The 17,133-nt window shown below is 38.7% G+C and overlaps 1 protein-coding gene across 2 annotated transcripts in view; it reads left to right on the forward strand.

Annotated features, from left to right (window-relative positions):
* slc4a8 (solute carrier family 4 member 8) overlaps window positions 1-17,133 on the forward strand; it is a 36,431-nt gene that overhangs the window by 8,784 nt on the left and 10,514 nt on the right. The window contains exons 2-13 of one of the 2 annotated variants that reach the window (XM_036570851.1): window positions 5,407-5,488; window positions 5,709-5,870; window positions 7,112-7,247; window positions 7,656-7,816; window positions 10,473-10,661; window positions 10,792-10,880; window positions 12,409-12,566; window positions 13,157-13,244; window positions 13,326-13,472; window positions 15,880-15,980; window positions 16,127-16,301; window positions 16,432-16,565. In XM_036570851.1, the coding sequence (XP_036426744.1) occupies window positions 5,407-5,488; window positions 5,709-5,870; window positions 7,112-7,247; window positions 7,656-7,816; window positions 10,473-10,661; window positions 10,792-10,880; window positions 12,409-12,566; window positions 13,157-13,244; window positions 13,326-13,472; window positions 15,880-15,980; window positions 16,127-16,301; window positions 16,432-16,565 (1,622 nt within the window). Of the gene's footprint in view, window positions 1-5,406; window positions 5,489-5,708; window positions 5,871-7,111; window positions 7,248-7,655; window positions 7,836-10,472; window positions 10,662-10,791; window positions 10,881-12,408; window positions 12,567-13,156; window positions 13,245-13,325; window positions 13,473-15,879; window positions 15,981-16,126; window positions 16,302-16,431; window positions 16,566-17,133 lie in introns of those variants that run through there. The other variant, XM_036570852.1, reaches the window with a different exon arrangement.

A 17,133-nucleotide genomic window follows, 5' to 3' on the forward strand; every position in this document is an offset into this window, starting at 1 on the left:
AAACACGTTACATAGACTCAGAAACAGTTGAAAAGTTTAAAACTGTTTATAATAGTTCAGCGAATACAGATACGACTCCATCCTGTAATGATCTAGTCTCCGATCTAAGTGCTAGATTACAGGAAAGCCTTGACCTTCTCGCCCCAATAAAAAGGAAGAAAAGCTCGCGCACTCTTAAAAATCCATGGATGAATGCGGAAATACGCCAGCTTAAGAGTAAATCAGAGAGCTTATGGAGGAAAACTAAACACTATGATATTCTCAAAGAGCAGATCTCAGTCTATAATAATACTATGAAAATATCCAGACAGTCATATCTCTCTAATGTAATCAATAGACACAAAAATAATACCAAAACCCTTTTTTCCACTATAGACCGACTACTTAACCCTGACTTCTCTGCTAGTGGGTTTAATGATGATTTATCTTCTAATATCTGTGAAGAGTTCGCAATTCATTTCTAAAATAAAATAGACCTGATACGACAGGGTGTAGCTCAGCAGACGCAAACAAGCTCCTATAATGTTCCTGATAGGTCACCTACATCAGTAATGACATCTTTCTCTGTTATCAACTATGAGGAGCTCACAACTATTTTAAACAAACTAAGTTCATCCACATGTGATCTTGACCCTGTTCCTACTTCATTCCTTAAGATGGTTTTTGATTGTGTTCACAATGATGTTTTAACTATTGCCGTTTCTTGTGGAGTCCCCCAAGGTTCAGTCTTAGGGCCTTTGCTTTTCTCTTTGTACATGATACCTCTAGGTGATGTTATTAGGAAACATAGCATAAATTTTCATAGCTATGCTGACGACACCCAGTTATACATTACTATTCCTTCTGAAGATCAAGACTCTGTAGACAGACTAACCAGCTGTGTGTCAGATATTTCTCAGTGGATGTTGCAAAATTTTCTACAATTAAATCATGAAGAAACTGAATTACTGATTGTTGGTACAGAAAGCGAAAAATGATTTTTGAGAAACTTGGTTCTTTAGCTTCATCTACCAAACCTGAAGTACAAAACATGGGTGTGATCTTAGACTCTGAAGTCTGTTTTACCCCACATGTAAACACGGTCACTAAAGTAGCTTTTTATCATTTAAGAAATATCGCTAAAGTTCGACCTTTTCCATCTCAGAGCGACGCAGAGAAACTTGTTCATGCATTTGTTACAAGCAGACTTGACTACTGTAATGCTCTTCTTACTGGACTTCCTAAGAAAACTACACATCCCTTACAACTTGTACAAAATGCAGCAGCGCACATCCTAACAAAAACAAAAAAGAGAGATCACATCACTCCCGTTTTGAAAGAACTGCACTGGCTGCCTGTATCATTCAGGATAGATTTCAAGGTTCTGCTACTAGTCTTTAAAGCTCAAAACAACCTAGTGTCTGTCTGTTTATGTTCTGGCACGCAATCTAAGATCTGCAGATAGTGGCCTTCTACAGATACCCTCTGTAAAATACAGAAAATATGGAGAGGCCTCTTTCAGTTATTATGCTTCTAAACTGTGGAACTCAATTCCACCTTTTATTAGACAGTCAAGCTCAGTGCTCACTTTTAAGAAGCACCTAAAAACGTCTCTCTTTAAATTAGCATTTAACTAAAACTGAATGTCTCATGGTGTTTATCTTGTAATTTAATCTTCTTCATTTTCTTCTGATTCTAATTAAGTACTAATGATCTTTTCTATGACTATGTTTTATCACCTGTCTGTAAAGCACTTTGAGCTGCCACCGGCATGAAAAGTGCTATATAAATAAAATTATTATTATTATTATTATTTATTCAAAACTGATGAACACAGAGTTGTGATTATATTTTTATAATCATGTGGATAACAACTGAATTTTTGTGACCTATGAAGGTGTAATAGTGTAACTCTGTAGAATTAAGCTGTATCTCTGTGTCTTAGAGTTGCTGACATTTATTGCTTAAAGTTTGGGGAAAGCTCTTGTTTGTACAGCGCTACAGCATTTCACTGAAACTGCAGAATTTTCATTTTACTGGAGAGTTTACTTGAGCCAAATAAGCTGAATGTGTTTTAAATATTGTACTCGATACAAGTATATCCTCTTTGAAAAGAAACTGCCTGAATAATTAAGTATGCATTTTGGTAAAGAATTTCTACTCATGTGTTACTTATATACAGCCTTTGTATAGTAGACATAATATATTAGTGACTGCACTTTTTGGAAGACTAGACTTTGGAAGACTGCAGTTACTGCTAATGTCTTAGTGAACCCCTTTAGTAACCATGATACTGATGATCTTCGTGTTATTTCTGTGAAATTATATTTTATGTCTTCTACATCGTTAGGATGGGGGAAATACAGCCGTTGTGTTCTTTGCTAGTGCAGAGTGGAAAACTACTGCTATTAAGCTGGCTTTGGTGCACAGAGTGTGTCCCCTCTGTACCATTCTGCATCTCGATACACAATCAATATCACAGCAAGCTCAGACCAAATGAAAAAGCTGAAATGGAAGGCCTCATGGCAGGCTCCCGAGAGCAAGAAACATTTAGAAAAATCTGACAGTTCAAAAACCAGTGTTCTTGCCAAGACACGTTTTTTACTGCATGTAATAAAATGTTGTCTTTTTTCACAGAGTGATCATTAACTGAAGACGAGAAAATCTTACAATTCAGTTAAATACAGGAAAGTTTGCCTCCCATTGAGTAGGAGAAAAGGACTGTGAAAATGTAGTTCTATAACCTAAGAATAGTTCGACCAGGTTGCATTGAAGTCCCTGTAGTTATGGAATTATAAGCCTTAGTATGTAATAAACCTGGGATTTTAAGGGGTTAAATTGTAAGTTGTTCTTTTGTATGGTTTGTAATATTTTATTATTGTTAAAATCTTTCTTAGTGAGCAAAAAGTGCATCTAATGCACATGCAGAAGTGGATACTTAGATTTTTTTGTAACAGTATTCAGATCTGTGGATTTAAATGGAAATATCAGGGGTGTGAGGAATCTTGGCTGCGTAGGTTTTCATAGTGAAGAAAGTGTCTCCAGACAACACAGAATGCGGAAGTGATAGCTCTTGCTTTCCATTAGCTCTCTTCTGCTTACACTTTGAGGTTTTGCATTCGCATTTACATTTATGACATTTGGCAGACGCACCCTTATCTAAAGGGACTTAGAGAAGTGCTTTGTTGCTTACTTGGAAAACATATCCTAATTGTCATAGTAAATGGGCCAAAGTGTAAAGATACCATCAGGCTAAGATACTGCTGGAAACGGGAGTCTGACATTTTTTATATTGTTTTGTTAAGTGCAAGATTAATGTTTATTTAAGTGCTTGTTGAAGAGATTGGTTTTCAGTCTGTGTTCAAAAACAGCAATTGATGCTGATGGACAGGAAAAATTAATTCCATCACCTGAGGCCACTACAGAGATGAGTCTTGATGCTGGTTTTCTGGGTGTATTCAAGGGTGGCAGGTCAAGCTAAGCTGTACTTGTAGCTCAGTGGGCATGTGTGGAGTGACATGGGAAAGCTTAGGAAGATAGAAGACAAATCATGCTGCTGCATTCTAAATTAAGGACCTAATAGTATACACAGAGAGTCCAGCCAAGGGCGAGATGCAGTAGTAATTCTTGAGAAGAACAAGCAGTGAACAAGTGATTGGCCTGGAGAGAAATAGTCAAATCCTGCTGATGCTTCACAGAAGAAACCAACCTGACCATAAGCCACATGTGCCTAGAATGATAGCCCGTGATCCAATATTACACCAAGGTGTTGTGCCTGTTTGGGTGGAGTGATGTGGCAAATCCCAAAGGAAACAACAAGATCATGGCAAGGTTTAGTACCTTCATTGTTATATATAGCAGCTCAGTCATGTTCGCATTAAGCTTTAAGTGATAGGCTGCCATCCATGATGAGATGTCTGCACACATGCTGAGATACAGGTTCAAGCATGAGAATTTGATTATAGGAATGAGAGGATACGTTGATTGTCATCAGTGTAATGGTGGTGGGGGTATGCCATGTGAATATGTATTACATCACCAGTAGATTGGGTATAAAGGGAAAAGAGAAGAGAACCAAGGACTGAGACTTGTGGAAGACCGGCATAGAGCTTGCAAGGAGCATGAGTGGCCCTTCACTAATCATGAAACACAAATGACTGTTCTATGTGACGAAGGGGAGGAGGTAATGGAGCATTGTGAATCGTTTTGTTTGATATGGTTGAGCATGTGTGTTACAGTTAGAACTTATAGTCCTGGAAAATCAACCATTTTATCTGAATGTATTCCTACTATGCTTGAATTCATAGACCCAGTGTTACACTGTAGAATGTTTCATATCTTGCCCTTCTTCATTCAGTTATAATGAGACCTTAAAATGTTTTCCTTTAGGAGGCTGGAAAATGGAAACTGTAGAGGTGATTATGTATTTGCTCTGCCAGCATCCTTTCCCCACCCCCATTAATAACTCATAACTCCCTCACAAAGTCAAACACTTAACAAATAAAAAATGCCCATGCACAGACACACATAGATCTTAAGTTTGACAAGTCTGTGCCAGAGAGCTCTATTCCCTGCAGATGCTATTTAAAGGTGGCTGTAACCACAGAGATAAGATTCCCCTCCTGATGCTGTCATTGCCCAAGGCTGAGCAGACACATTCAGCAGAAAAGTTGCTGTGAATATTTGTTTTTGAAGGATGAGTTTACTTGAAAGCTTGTGAGTTAATGCTTAGACCAAATAAGCAAAGTCTGTTTTTCAGTTCCCAAAGTAGTCATACCCATCATTTATTGTGGCCATTTTTGAAAATTTTCACATATTTAGATCATTAAACAAAAAAGTGGTTTGATGAAAAATGCTCAGTTTTAGAGAAACTTAGTGAGTCAGAATTGTTTACAGAACTAGACATCAGGAGAGTTTAATGCTTCTAAAAGCTACCTCTTAGAAAACTATTACATGAACTGCTTATAATACATTGTTTGATGTTTGAGACAATGTTATATGGTAGTTTTGCAATAATCTTTTGGCCTAGAATGGAACTTTCTCACTGTTTATGGCAGAGACATGCAACGTTATCGAAATGACATAAAAAATAAGACAATGAGGTTTACTTGTCATTTTGGATAGTAAATAAAATGAATATAAAATGAACATAAACTGACTATAAAACACCACCATTATAAAGAAAATCCAATTTGACATATTTCTCTGTAATGCACCATTTCACATCAGAGCACTCTGTAGGTAACTTGTCAACGACTGGATTATATAGACATTTTGAAAAATTTGGTAGAATTCCTCTTTTAGTGAACATAAAGGACAGACCACATCAGAAACAGTTCTAAACAACAGTGTAGGAGAACATGCATGTGAGCAATTCTTTTTGACTGCTAGTATATATGTCTGTGTACATGTCTGTGTGTCCTACAGAGACCTGATGAGGAGGTGGTAGTGGACCAGGGTGGCACAAGCTCAGTCCTGAACATCCACTATGAGAAAGAAGAGCTAGAGGGTGAGTGTTTTCCCCCCAACACTCACACACAAGAGCGCTACAGAGTTTGGAAGGCAGCCCCTGGCTACTCGTAACTTCTTCATGGTTTCATTTTGAGGACATTAGGATCAAACCTCAGTTCTGTAATTTCGGTATATTTTTCTACTGCCCCTCCCCACAGTACAACGCAATCACTGCCTGGGACATCATGTTTGTTTGAATTGCTCTGTTCTTCTTTCAGGTCACAGGACGCTGTTTGTTGGGGTGCGGATGCCGCTGGGCAGGCCGTCTCATCGCCATCACAGGACTCACAGCTCAAAACACCGCAAGAGAGAGAGAGTGAGAGCAGGGAGTCTAGCGCCAGATGCAGAGAATACAGATGACACAACTACCACCTCACATGGTGAGAACATACACAAGAGAAAAGTTCAGTGCAGAGAAGTGAAGAAAGTAATACTTCAGCTGCGCACCAGCATTCACTCTATGGGCCAAAGTGGTGTAAAAAATACTAAGCATATCAACTTTATAGGAGAACTGTTACAACGCTACAGACATATTTGGAAAAGTACTTCTGCCAGGGATGTGCACAGGTACTTGAGTACTCAGGTCACTGTCTGAGGTGCCACTATTCGAATACTGAAATCACTATTCTGCTATTCGTTACTTTCCATCATGGGAAGGCAGAGAATGATAGCTGCCAACAGTTCAGAGAAACAGCAATTTTATGGTTTAAAAGTGCTGTAGAATGTGATGTCACCCCTGCACTGGCCACCTAAAATGTTGGCATATTTTCCACCAGGAACAAAAGACAACCTATGACAAAAAGTCCTTATCAGCATCAACTAATGTACTGGTTAGCTTTGTTAACTCGTCTGAGGCAGCTTGCATTACTCATCCAACCCAAAGATCTACCGATTTCCCTTGGCACATTTTTTCAAATGTGTTTTTCTGCACACTGCTTTTTTTTGCAACATCAATGCTATGAACTAAAAAGGGAAGCGTACAGTCCATTACTCAAATTTGTTGCCATGGCTTAGGAAATGAAAAACTACCAACATTGTGGTCTCGTTTTCAACCAACCAGTAAACCATCTTTTGTTTTATTGTCCACTGATGCAGCGAAACTGGTGATCTGAAAGTGTATCAGTCATTGTGATCGCATGACGCCCTATTGGTATTTTGATTGGCTGTTTCGTGAACCTCGTTTCATGAAGTTGAGATGCTGATCAAAGTTTCATGAAAGTTTCACCATGTAAAGCCAGTCTATCTTTGACACAGTTTGTTTAGCATATGTTGTTTTTCTTTGCCTTATGTACTCTCTGCACAGGGAAAGTACCAATTGACACTGATCCTCACTTCACACAGTATGAAGGACAATAGTGAGCTGAAAAGCTTTTTAAGCACTGAGTATATGCTGTGTATAAACTGAGCTATTTTAGTCTTAGGCATGTAACCGAAATAAACTACAGATTCCTCCAAGTTCTTTGTTTATGCTCATTTATTTATGTAACCTGAATGATGATCATTGTATTTCCTCAAAGTTATTGATCTCAGCAATCCTCTCATTCTCTGTCTGTGTCTGCTTTTTCTCTCTCTCTCTCCCTCTCACACACACACACACACACACACACACATACACGCACAGACACGCCATCCCAGAGGGTGCAGTTTATTCTGGGCACTGAGGAGGATGAGGAGCATGTGGCTCATGACCTCTTCACCGAGCTCGATGAGATCTGTGTTAAAGATGGCAAAGACGCAGAGTGGAAGGAGACCGCCAGGTGTGTGTCCCATCCTCTAACACCTCAATAATGTTTTGAGAAGCTTGTTATGAGCTTTGCTGATATCACTCTTGTATTTTTGGGATTTTTATTACTATTACTAAATAGCATGTCTAAAAAGCTACATAATTAAAGTCTGGATGTCTGGATCCTTTGAAAGGCTACAGCAATACAGCTTTTCCTGACACCCAGAAAAAGCACAACCTTTAATCATTTTTCTCCACAACTACTGCTCCAGTAATTATATCAAGTTAAGATAGTCCACAGTTAAAACACTGCTTATCACTTCAGCATGAACAGACTGTGTGTTCTGAATGTGCAGTCATACATAAAAGTCTTCATGCTTGTGACATTACCATACATAATAAAACTTAACAGTGTCTGTGTGTGTGTGTGTGTGTGTTTCAGGTGGTTGAAGTTCGAGGAGGACGTGGAGGATGGAGGGGAAAGGTGGAGTAAACCCTACGTCGCTACTCTCTCTCTGCACAGCCTGTTTGAGCTGCGCAGCTGCATCATCAACGGGACCGTACTGCTGGACATGAGAGCTGATTGCATTGAGGAGATCGCAGGTCAGTCAGGGATCAAACGGTAAATGTTGTAGGTCATACGTTACACCTTAAGCAGCTAAGGGACTTGCAAAGGTGATATTACAAAAAAAATTGCTTCTTTAGTTTTAAGTTTTTTGTTTTTTTTTTGCTCTTGACCAGTGAGGCTTATGTACCTAACGTAATGGAAACATATTGCCCCCATTCAGCATTGTGTAAACTGCATGCTTAAAAAAATCTCGCTCCAAACTGCTACAAGCTATTAAGTAATATTGAATAGACAAATCTACAAAATTGGTTAAAAGTGGCCATATGTTGTTGTTTAATAAAAAAAAAAATAAGTACCAATAAAATGGGGTAATATAAGCTAATCATGTAGGCCAGTATTGTCCGATCTTATCTGCACAGGTTTGGTAGGCTGTATGTTTTCTTTCCAAACATGTAGGAGAACACCTGATTCCACTTGTTTAATCAGTTGGTCTCCGTTTTTAAACAAATGATCAGGTGTCCTCCTGCTTTGTTGGAATGAAAATCTGCAGCCACGCCAGACGTTTGCAGATAAGATGGGACACACCTGATGTAGGCTGATAGGCTGATATAGATAATAAGTGTACCGGGTACAGCTGTGTATGGCTTTTAAAGAGCCCATATCATACTATTTTCTTGTGTAATATTTATTTCCCTTGAAGTCCACTTACCACATATGTGGTTTTATGTGCCAAAACCAGCTATAATTCATTTTTACATGACAAGCATGTAAAACTGAATAGCATCGGTTCGCTACCTGTTTTCGAGCTGACAGATACAGGTTGAAAAAAAGAATTGGCCGGTAATGTTTTTTTTATGACATTACAAACACATTTTTCAAAATGAACTGTTTTTGCAGCTTACCTTTTAAACACCAGCCATATGGATCGGGCAGTGAACAGGATGTTTTGAAACGTTAATAATGTTTACATACTACATCAGGGACTCACAATCCCAGTCCTGAAGACTCAGCACTATGCTCATTTGTCTTATTGAGCATACCTGATTCAACGTTAGCTAATTAATAAGCTCCATGTTGGCTTGGTCAAGTGTGTAGAGTAGGGAAACTGCAAAAATATGCAGAGCAGAGGGTCACCAGGACAGGGACTGGGGGAATCCCTGTACTACACAAATCACTTTTATTACACTAAAGTGATAAAATTTCAGTTTTCCACAATATAGTGAATATTTGAATGTACATTTTCTACATTTGAATGTGCATGTTTGAATTGAATTTGCAGAAGATTTTAATTTCTAATTCTATTTCATCATTACTAAAGGCCTGTGCAAAATCACATTCAGATTGGTTGCCGTCTTAGGAAACAAAGTAAATGCAGTTGTAAAGAGAGCTGTGCTGGCAGCCTAGTTCAGATTAAGGCTCATGAGCTGAGAGAGACAGGTGTGTGTGGGCCTTGTGGCTGGACAGAATATCAACAACCTGACACACACACCCTCCTACACAGCCGACAGACACACAGGGAACACACACACGAACACACGGCATGACTGTCAGACACATCATTAAGAAAGGGAGAGAGAGCAAGTAAGGTAAAGGCAAAAATCAGAACAAATAAGAACTGAACAAGTGATACAAACTAATCTCAGTTTGAGTTCGATACAAGATTAATTTAGAGCGAGAGGGAGAGAGAGAGCAAGGGAGATTGATTATATTTCAGAGGAGTGAGGTAAGTAGGGATGGAGAGAAGGAGGGAGGACAGATTTGCTACCTCAGCTCCTAAGGGACAGCAAGAAGGGGGGGGGGTGAGAGAGTGAAAGAGAGGAAAGAAATGTGGTAGGAGCTGCAGTAGTCACAGCAATATGTAAGCCTAAATAGTCATTAAGCCTTTAACTGCAGGCTTATTATTATATATTAATCTTAAGGCGATTATCCTGTAACTGCTATAAATCATTTAGTAACTGATTAGGTTAATAGAATGAGGAATTGATATGTGGGTCCATACACAGGCAAATTTTTCAGTTTAAAATAAAATTTAAATAGAATTTAAAATAAAAATAAAATAAAATTATCACCTGTTCTATGCTAAAATGATCTCAGGTATATACATACAATTGTATTTTGATAATAAATCTTGTCCCCATTTATTGTTTTGTTTTGTGGTGTCACAGAAACACAAAAAGTCATTTAAAAAATGGAAGGGCTTTTTAAATTACTTCTTGTATGGATTTCTCAAAGGAAGGAAAGACTAACTCTTTCTTTCTAGTGAAATCTCTTTATATTTCTCATAAATGTGGCTAAAATACTGACAGCTTCATGTGTTGGAAAAAGACTGTCAGTGGTCTTACTCATGAAATGTCAAGTGATTTTAAAAATAACATTAATGGAATATTTGTAATATTTATATGAACAATGCGACTTTGACACTAACGTGGCAGTGGACTATATTTTAGAAAAAGCTCCGATTTCATTAATTTGTCAGTGGTGTGACATTCTTCACTTGATTTATATATCCACATTTGTACCTCATTTCCCACTGCAGTGGTAAAATAACCCAGAGGATGTTTATAAGGGGTTAGTGAAAAAGGAGGGGGAACTTTAGTCGTGGGCCTCCTCCCAAACTTTAGTTTACTTATTGTGTGTGTGTGTGTGTGTGTGTGTGTGTGTGTGTGTGTGTGTGTGTGTGTGTGTGTGTAGATATGGTGCTGGACCACCAGGAGGCAGCTCATGAACTGGACGACAGTGTGAGAGTGAAGGTTCGAGAAGCACTGTTGAAGAGGCATCATCACCAAAGTGATAAGAGAAGGTCTAACCTGCTGCCCATGGTCAAATCCCTCACAGACTCTGGCAGGAAACAGAGTGAACCGCACTGCATGGACAAAAGTGGTAAAACTTTCGCATTGTTACAAATGCCCATGCACGCAGTGAACAATACAGATTTACACATGGATATGAATGTAGTATGTAGACTTTATATCTCTCTCTCCCTCTTTCTCTCATTCTGCCTCTCTATCAGGGCCTGCTACTTCTCCTCAGCCTCCTCCTTCCAATGTAGAAGTGAAAAACGGGACAGGGCAGGATAATGGTCAAGTCGACCTCAGCAAGGTACAAAAACATACCTTCTGTGTGACTGAGGGTGAATGAGAGAGAGAGAGAGAGAGAGAGAGAGAGAAAGGGAGAGGAGCACTGCTGGCCAATATGCAAAGTATGTCGGCTGTGCAGAATGCTCATTACCTTAAGTCTCTGTGAGCTTGCTTTCTGATTGGCCAAGTCCAGGTTGCTATGAGCTACAGTGGTGGAGGTTTAGGATGATGATGGTGACTTAAATCCTCTCCAAGGTAACTGAAACAGACATGCAAAGACAAAGAAAAATGCACCATCACAAATGATCATTCACTTGCAATAACAATGCCCTAAATCAATTGCTAGGGAACTGAAACAGCAGGGATATAAACAGAACTAAATGAAGGACTGATAGCGAAGATGATGAGTAAAGAATGGACAGAGGCAGAGTGCTCAAGAGAATTGTGCATCTGGTTACACTCGCTGCATGTGGTAACACTATTGATTACCATTACAACATGTAGGTCACATTCACGCAAACACATTTGAGCAAGCCTGCCCCACACCAACGCACTCAAGCACACTGCCCCCTGGTTAGAAGTCCTGGTACTGCAGCTTGTTTGTGTGATATGTGAGCTGGAAGAGGTAAATGAGCCTGTGTGTTGAGGGGATCCAGAGTGTGTCCTGGGAGCAGCAGTCACAACAACACAGTGAAAATCAGGTTAAAGACCTGAACATCTGCCCAACACAGACCAGTTAGCTGAAGACCTTATTGGAACAGACTAGATGATTAAAAATTTTATTACAATTTATTTTTCCATCTCTTACAATCTTAATTATTATCTGTAATTAATATATGCAATTCCTGATGCTAAAGTGTTAACCCTGAAGAGAAGAAATGTGATTCAAGAAAGAAAGTTAGATGAACCTGACATACCAGATACTGAACCAAAAAAGAAAGCAGTGTCATTAAGCACGTATTATTGCTTTTGTGCAGAGTAATGATAAAATGCTACTGATATGTGACTTATGTTCTTATTCATGTGTTTAAAAAGGTGGCTTGTGACACAAACTGAATAAAAGTCTTAAAAGTTTTAGCTTTGTTAGATTATGTTCTTTACAGATCAAATAAACCACAAAAGCATTAAAAAACACATAATTAACTAATTTATGGGAAAGAGTAGCAAAAAGTTTAAAAAACTGAACCAACTGCAGTTCTGAGGGCCATTTTTTACTTCCTATAAATTTAATACTGAAAACAGTCATCTAGCAAACTCTCCTAAGTGACTTAGTGCTGTTGTGAGTGAATGGCTAGTCTTCTTCTCACTGTATAACAAGTAAAATGTGCAGTTTTCCAGTGTGCTAAAGCAGCAGTGTATTCAAAGTTCAAGTCTTACAATTAGTTCAAGCCACTTATTAAAACATGCAGGAATACAGTGAAATACTAAGCAGAATTTGTAGCTGTTGTGTTTAATTTGGAATTTTCAGTTCCCTTTGATATTCACACATTCACTCAGTGTCATGGCTCAGGTTTAGCAGGAGTCCCTGACAGGCCCTGCTGTGTCCTCAGGTGGACACACACTTCATGAAGAAAATCCCTACTGGAGCTGAAGCTTCCAATGTGCTGGTGGGTGAATTGGACTTTCTGGAGTCACCCATTGTGGCATTCGTCCGTCTCTCTCCAGCTGTGCTGCTGACCGGACTCACTGAAGTACCAATACCAACCAGGTACGCCAAGCATGTGTGTGTGTGTGTGTGTGTGTCTGTGTGTGTGTGTCTGTGTGTGTGTGTATCTTAGGGCTGGGTGATAAAATAGCTCAATCTAATGTGCCATTTAGTAGAGCTGGCAAACTAGTTAACTACTTTCAGTGTTGAAATTATACCTGAAAAATACTTATCGTTGTTCTTACACTGTAAAAAGTGGAACAGGACAGATGTTGTTTGAAATGTTTTTGAGGTGCGCATTGAACTAAAAATATTGATTTGCATTGTTTCATTTAAAGTATTTAGGGTTGAATAAATACAGTTTACTTGTTACCACATGAAGCATTTTATGTACTTATTTTATGTTGTATCTTGATAATGTTCCATATTACGCCAGAATATATGACTTTTATTTAGGTCATACTGTTCAGACCTGAAACTCGTGATTGGGAAATGTAAATAATAAGTAGGACTAACTGAACGATGTGGAATGATAAGAATATTGTGATATTATATCACTCAGTGTATTCCCATATAGTACTGTGATACTAGCAACTATAATTTATACAGTTAAAAAACCTTCTGTTCTTGGCTGATCAAAACTGTCTTTGTAGGTTTATGTTCATTCTGCTTGGGCCAGATGGAAAAGCTCAGCAGTATCATGAGATTGGCCGCTCCATGGCTACTATTATGACCGACGAGGTACAGCGAAGGCTGACAGTACATTAGTTGTGATGTATGTGCTTTTCAGCATTTACTGATCTTTTGCTCTTTCTTGGTTAGATCTTTCATGATGTAGCATATAAGGCAAAGAACAGGAGTGACCTGTTGGCTGGTATTGATGAGTTTTTGGATCAGGTGACAGTTTTACCACCAGGAGAGTGGGATCCCTCCATCCGCATTGAACCACCTAAGAGTGTGCCCTCACAGGTATATTCACACAAATGAAGCAACCTACAAAAGTTTTAGCATTATTTTCTAGTTTTGGCAGTAAAGAGGAGTTTCACTGAAAATTATGTGTGTATTCATTCCTATTAGATGTAGAATGTATAAATTGTTAAAATAACTGGAGTCCAGTCTCTCTAAACTGGCATATCAGTGTTTTTCAAATACAGCCTAGTTTACCTGTAGTTGTCTTTGAAAGTTCATTATAACCTCAGCTTTTCATCCACCTGAAACTTCATGCAATTACTTCCTTATTATCAGGGCTCCAGACTGCGACTAAAATGGTCGCAGTTGTGACGAAAATTATTAATTTGCGAGTAATAAAATTAATTGACTCGTCAGTGGTGAAAGATAGCAACTTTGGATTATTATATTTATGGCTAACTATTTATCACTATTGTTCTGTATTTCTTGCTTTTTTATGCATTTTCTTTCAGAATTTTTCACCTTAAAACGTAACTAATATTCTTTTGTGTCACATGGACACGTCTGCCTGTCAAAAAAAAACGCCTGCATGCTCGTGGAATTTTCAACCAGAGCGGCAAAATGGGACAAAACGGATGAGCCGAGCTGAGCCTTTTGCATTAACGTCAGCAAGTAGAAAATGGCAAAGTGAAAAATATCAGATTTTTCACACAATCTACATCTCTGTCAGAAAGAAAGCCAGGATGTAGCTGGAAAAATGGATTTCTTAAAAGGAACAAATCATTTAAAAAGAGACGGCTGAAGAAAAACATGGCGAGGGTCGAACACATAAAAACGCACGCGATTTCATTATCGCAAAGAGCTTAAAATTAAATTCAACACAGCCTACATGATAGCACATAAAGAACTACCCTTCACCAAATTCATCTCCCAAATCGTGTAAATGAAAAATAGCGGACAGGGGAATTCCACCGATATTTCTAAATTTCTGTACAATTCAGTAATAGAGATACAAACAGACATTCCAACTGTTTTAATGTGAAATGGTTCATTTGCAGAGAACTTACAGCCTCATGTCTTTACAGTGATGTTGACAGAAACCAGGACTCCTGATGTCTACAATGCAAATGTAGCCATTTTATTTACTATAAAAACCCACCAGTGAACCTTCACATGTCTTCTGAGTTTTTATGTAACATTGATGATGGTAAAACATTGGTAAATCTGAAAATTCTTTGGGGACTATTTTGCCTTAGAATACCCTTCATGTATCCCTCCACCATGAATGGATTGAAATTAATTGATTAAAATACATTTAAACCAAAACTTTATCACAAAGTTACTGTAAAACAATATCTCAGACATGAGGCAATGTATTCATAACCATTGCACATAATACCTTTCTGGGAGGAAGCTTTAGAGACATTTAATTCCTCAGATGTCTGATTCCTTTCATCATCACTGTGTTCTCTTTGTAAGTCTCTTTGTAAGTCTCTCTAGAACACGTGTTTCATACCAAACAACTCTGCATGATATTGTTGACATGTTAACCATTTAATTAGGCAGAAAATTTAAAAAATCTGTGGAGTTCCACAGATTCACAGAGCTGACCTGAGGTGTGTTGAAAAGCTTTATTTTCCTGCATATTATTATTTGACACTTAAAAGATACTGGCACCTGATCTTTTTTCTTTTAGGAGCCAGTGGCTCCTCAAGCATTTTTTTTGTCTGGAGCCCTGTATTACAAAGTTTGGTTCAGACAAAATGACTGTAAAAATATTGTAATTATGTACAGTGTATGGTCAAAAAAGTATGTGGACACCCTTCCTAATTATTGAGTTGGTGTTTTAACCACACCCGTTGCTAACAGCTGTATAAAATCAAGCACATATCCATGCAATCTCCATAGGCAAATATTGAAACCAGAATGGGTCATGCTGAAGAGCGTAGTAAGTTTAAATGTGTCACTGTCACAGGATGCCACCTTTGTCACAAGTCAGTTTGTGAAATTTCTGTCCTGCCAGATCTGCCCCAGTCAACTGTGCTATTATCATGAAATAGAAGCATTTAGGAGCAACTACGGTAGACCACGCAAACTCACAGAGGGTGGCTGCTGAGTGCTGAAGCGCGTAGAGAACGAATGAATTTGGAATGAATTGGAATGTTAATTGCGAGTCAGCGCTTCTCATCCAACATCAGTGCCTGACCTCACAAATGACTGAATGGGCACAAATTCTCAGAGACACACTGCAAAATCTTGTGGACAGTCCTTCAAGAAGAGTGGAGGCTGTTTCTACTGTAAAGGGAGAACCAACTCCATATTAATGCCCATGATATTGGAATGGGATGTCAAAGAAGTCCATATAGGTGTGATGGCCAGGTGTCCACATTTTTGGCCATATGGTATACATATGACTGGTCCATCTGATTTGTTGAAGGTAATTAGCTGGTGTTTCTGATTGGTGCAGGAGAAAAGGAAGATGCCTGGAGTGCCCAATGGGACAGTTGTTCCAGTAGAGGTGGAGACACCTGGAGAACACCATGGACCAGAACTACAAAGAACAGGGAGGTATGTGTGTGTACGTGTTCATGTGCACTCATGTGGATGTTTGGCCATATATGTGGATATTATATGCAAAATTAAAGTTATATAAAATGTTAAAGGTGCTCATCCGTACTGCATGAAACACTTCCTTACTTTTTCTGTCTGTGTAGGTTGTTTGGAGGTTTGATTCTGGATGTGAAACGGAAAGCTCCGTTTTATCTGAGTGATTTTAAAGATGGACTGAATCTGCAGTGTGTGGCGTCTTTCCTCTTCCTCTACTGTGCCTGCATGTCTCCTGTCATTACATTCGGAGGACTCTTGGGGGAAGCCACAGAGGGACGCATTGTAAGGACACACACACAAACGTGCACAGACGCTTCAGTCTTACGCAGACTGTAATTATGTTGTAACTGAGCCTTTTTAGCACTAATCTTGGTTTATCAAGGATGCTTCTCTTTCTGTCTTTGTCTCTTAGAGTGCTATTGAGTCATTGTTCGGCGCCTCGATGACTGGAGTGGCATACTCACTGTTTGCTGGGCAGCCTCTCACTATTCTGGGCAGTACTGGACCTGTTCTAGTCTTTGAAAAAATCCTTTTTAAGTTCTGCAAGTAAGTAGAACATCTGCAAATCACAACAACAAGCAACAATAACAACAAAACACTAAAACACATCTTGGGTTTGTGCCCTATTTTTGAGCCTGTTGAACTGTTTACCTTTTTGAGCCTTCTTGTCTGCTTTTTTGAGTTTTTAAACCAATTTTTTGTTCTCCTGCAGTTTTTTCTCAGGAAAGCTTTTTACCTCACACCCGTGTCCTGTTTTGTTGAATACACCAAACCCCCCTAATATGTTGTATAAACAAATCAAACATATTTTATGGTGTAGATTCTTCATAGTAACTTTCCTATGTCTTGATGCAGCTTAACGTACTCACTAGGCACCAACTTTGCTGTTTATAAATGTCTTAGAAACAAATATTAAGCACTTAAGCACAAGCCTTCAGATCAAAATGCCTTTAAGATTATTAGAAACATATACTATATGTCCAAAAGTATCTAGACACTCCATCTGTTTGTTTTTTTTTTAATTCTACGACTTTAAGATAACCCATTTCTGCCACAGGCATTCAGTTGTGCACACAGAGCTTGTAAAATGTCAATAGAACAGGAGACACTGGAG

The sequence above is a fragment of the Colossoma macropomum genome, unplaced genomic scaffold (genome assembly GCF_904425465.1).
Source record: "Colossoma macropomum unplaced genomic scaffold, Colossoma_macropomum, whole genome shotgun sequence".
In the NCBI taxonomy this organism is placed as follows: domain Eukaryota; kingdom Metazoa; phylum Chordata; class Actinopteri; order Characiformes; family Serrasalmidae; genus Colossoma; species Colossoma macropomum.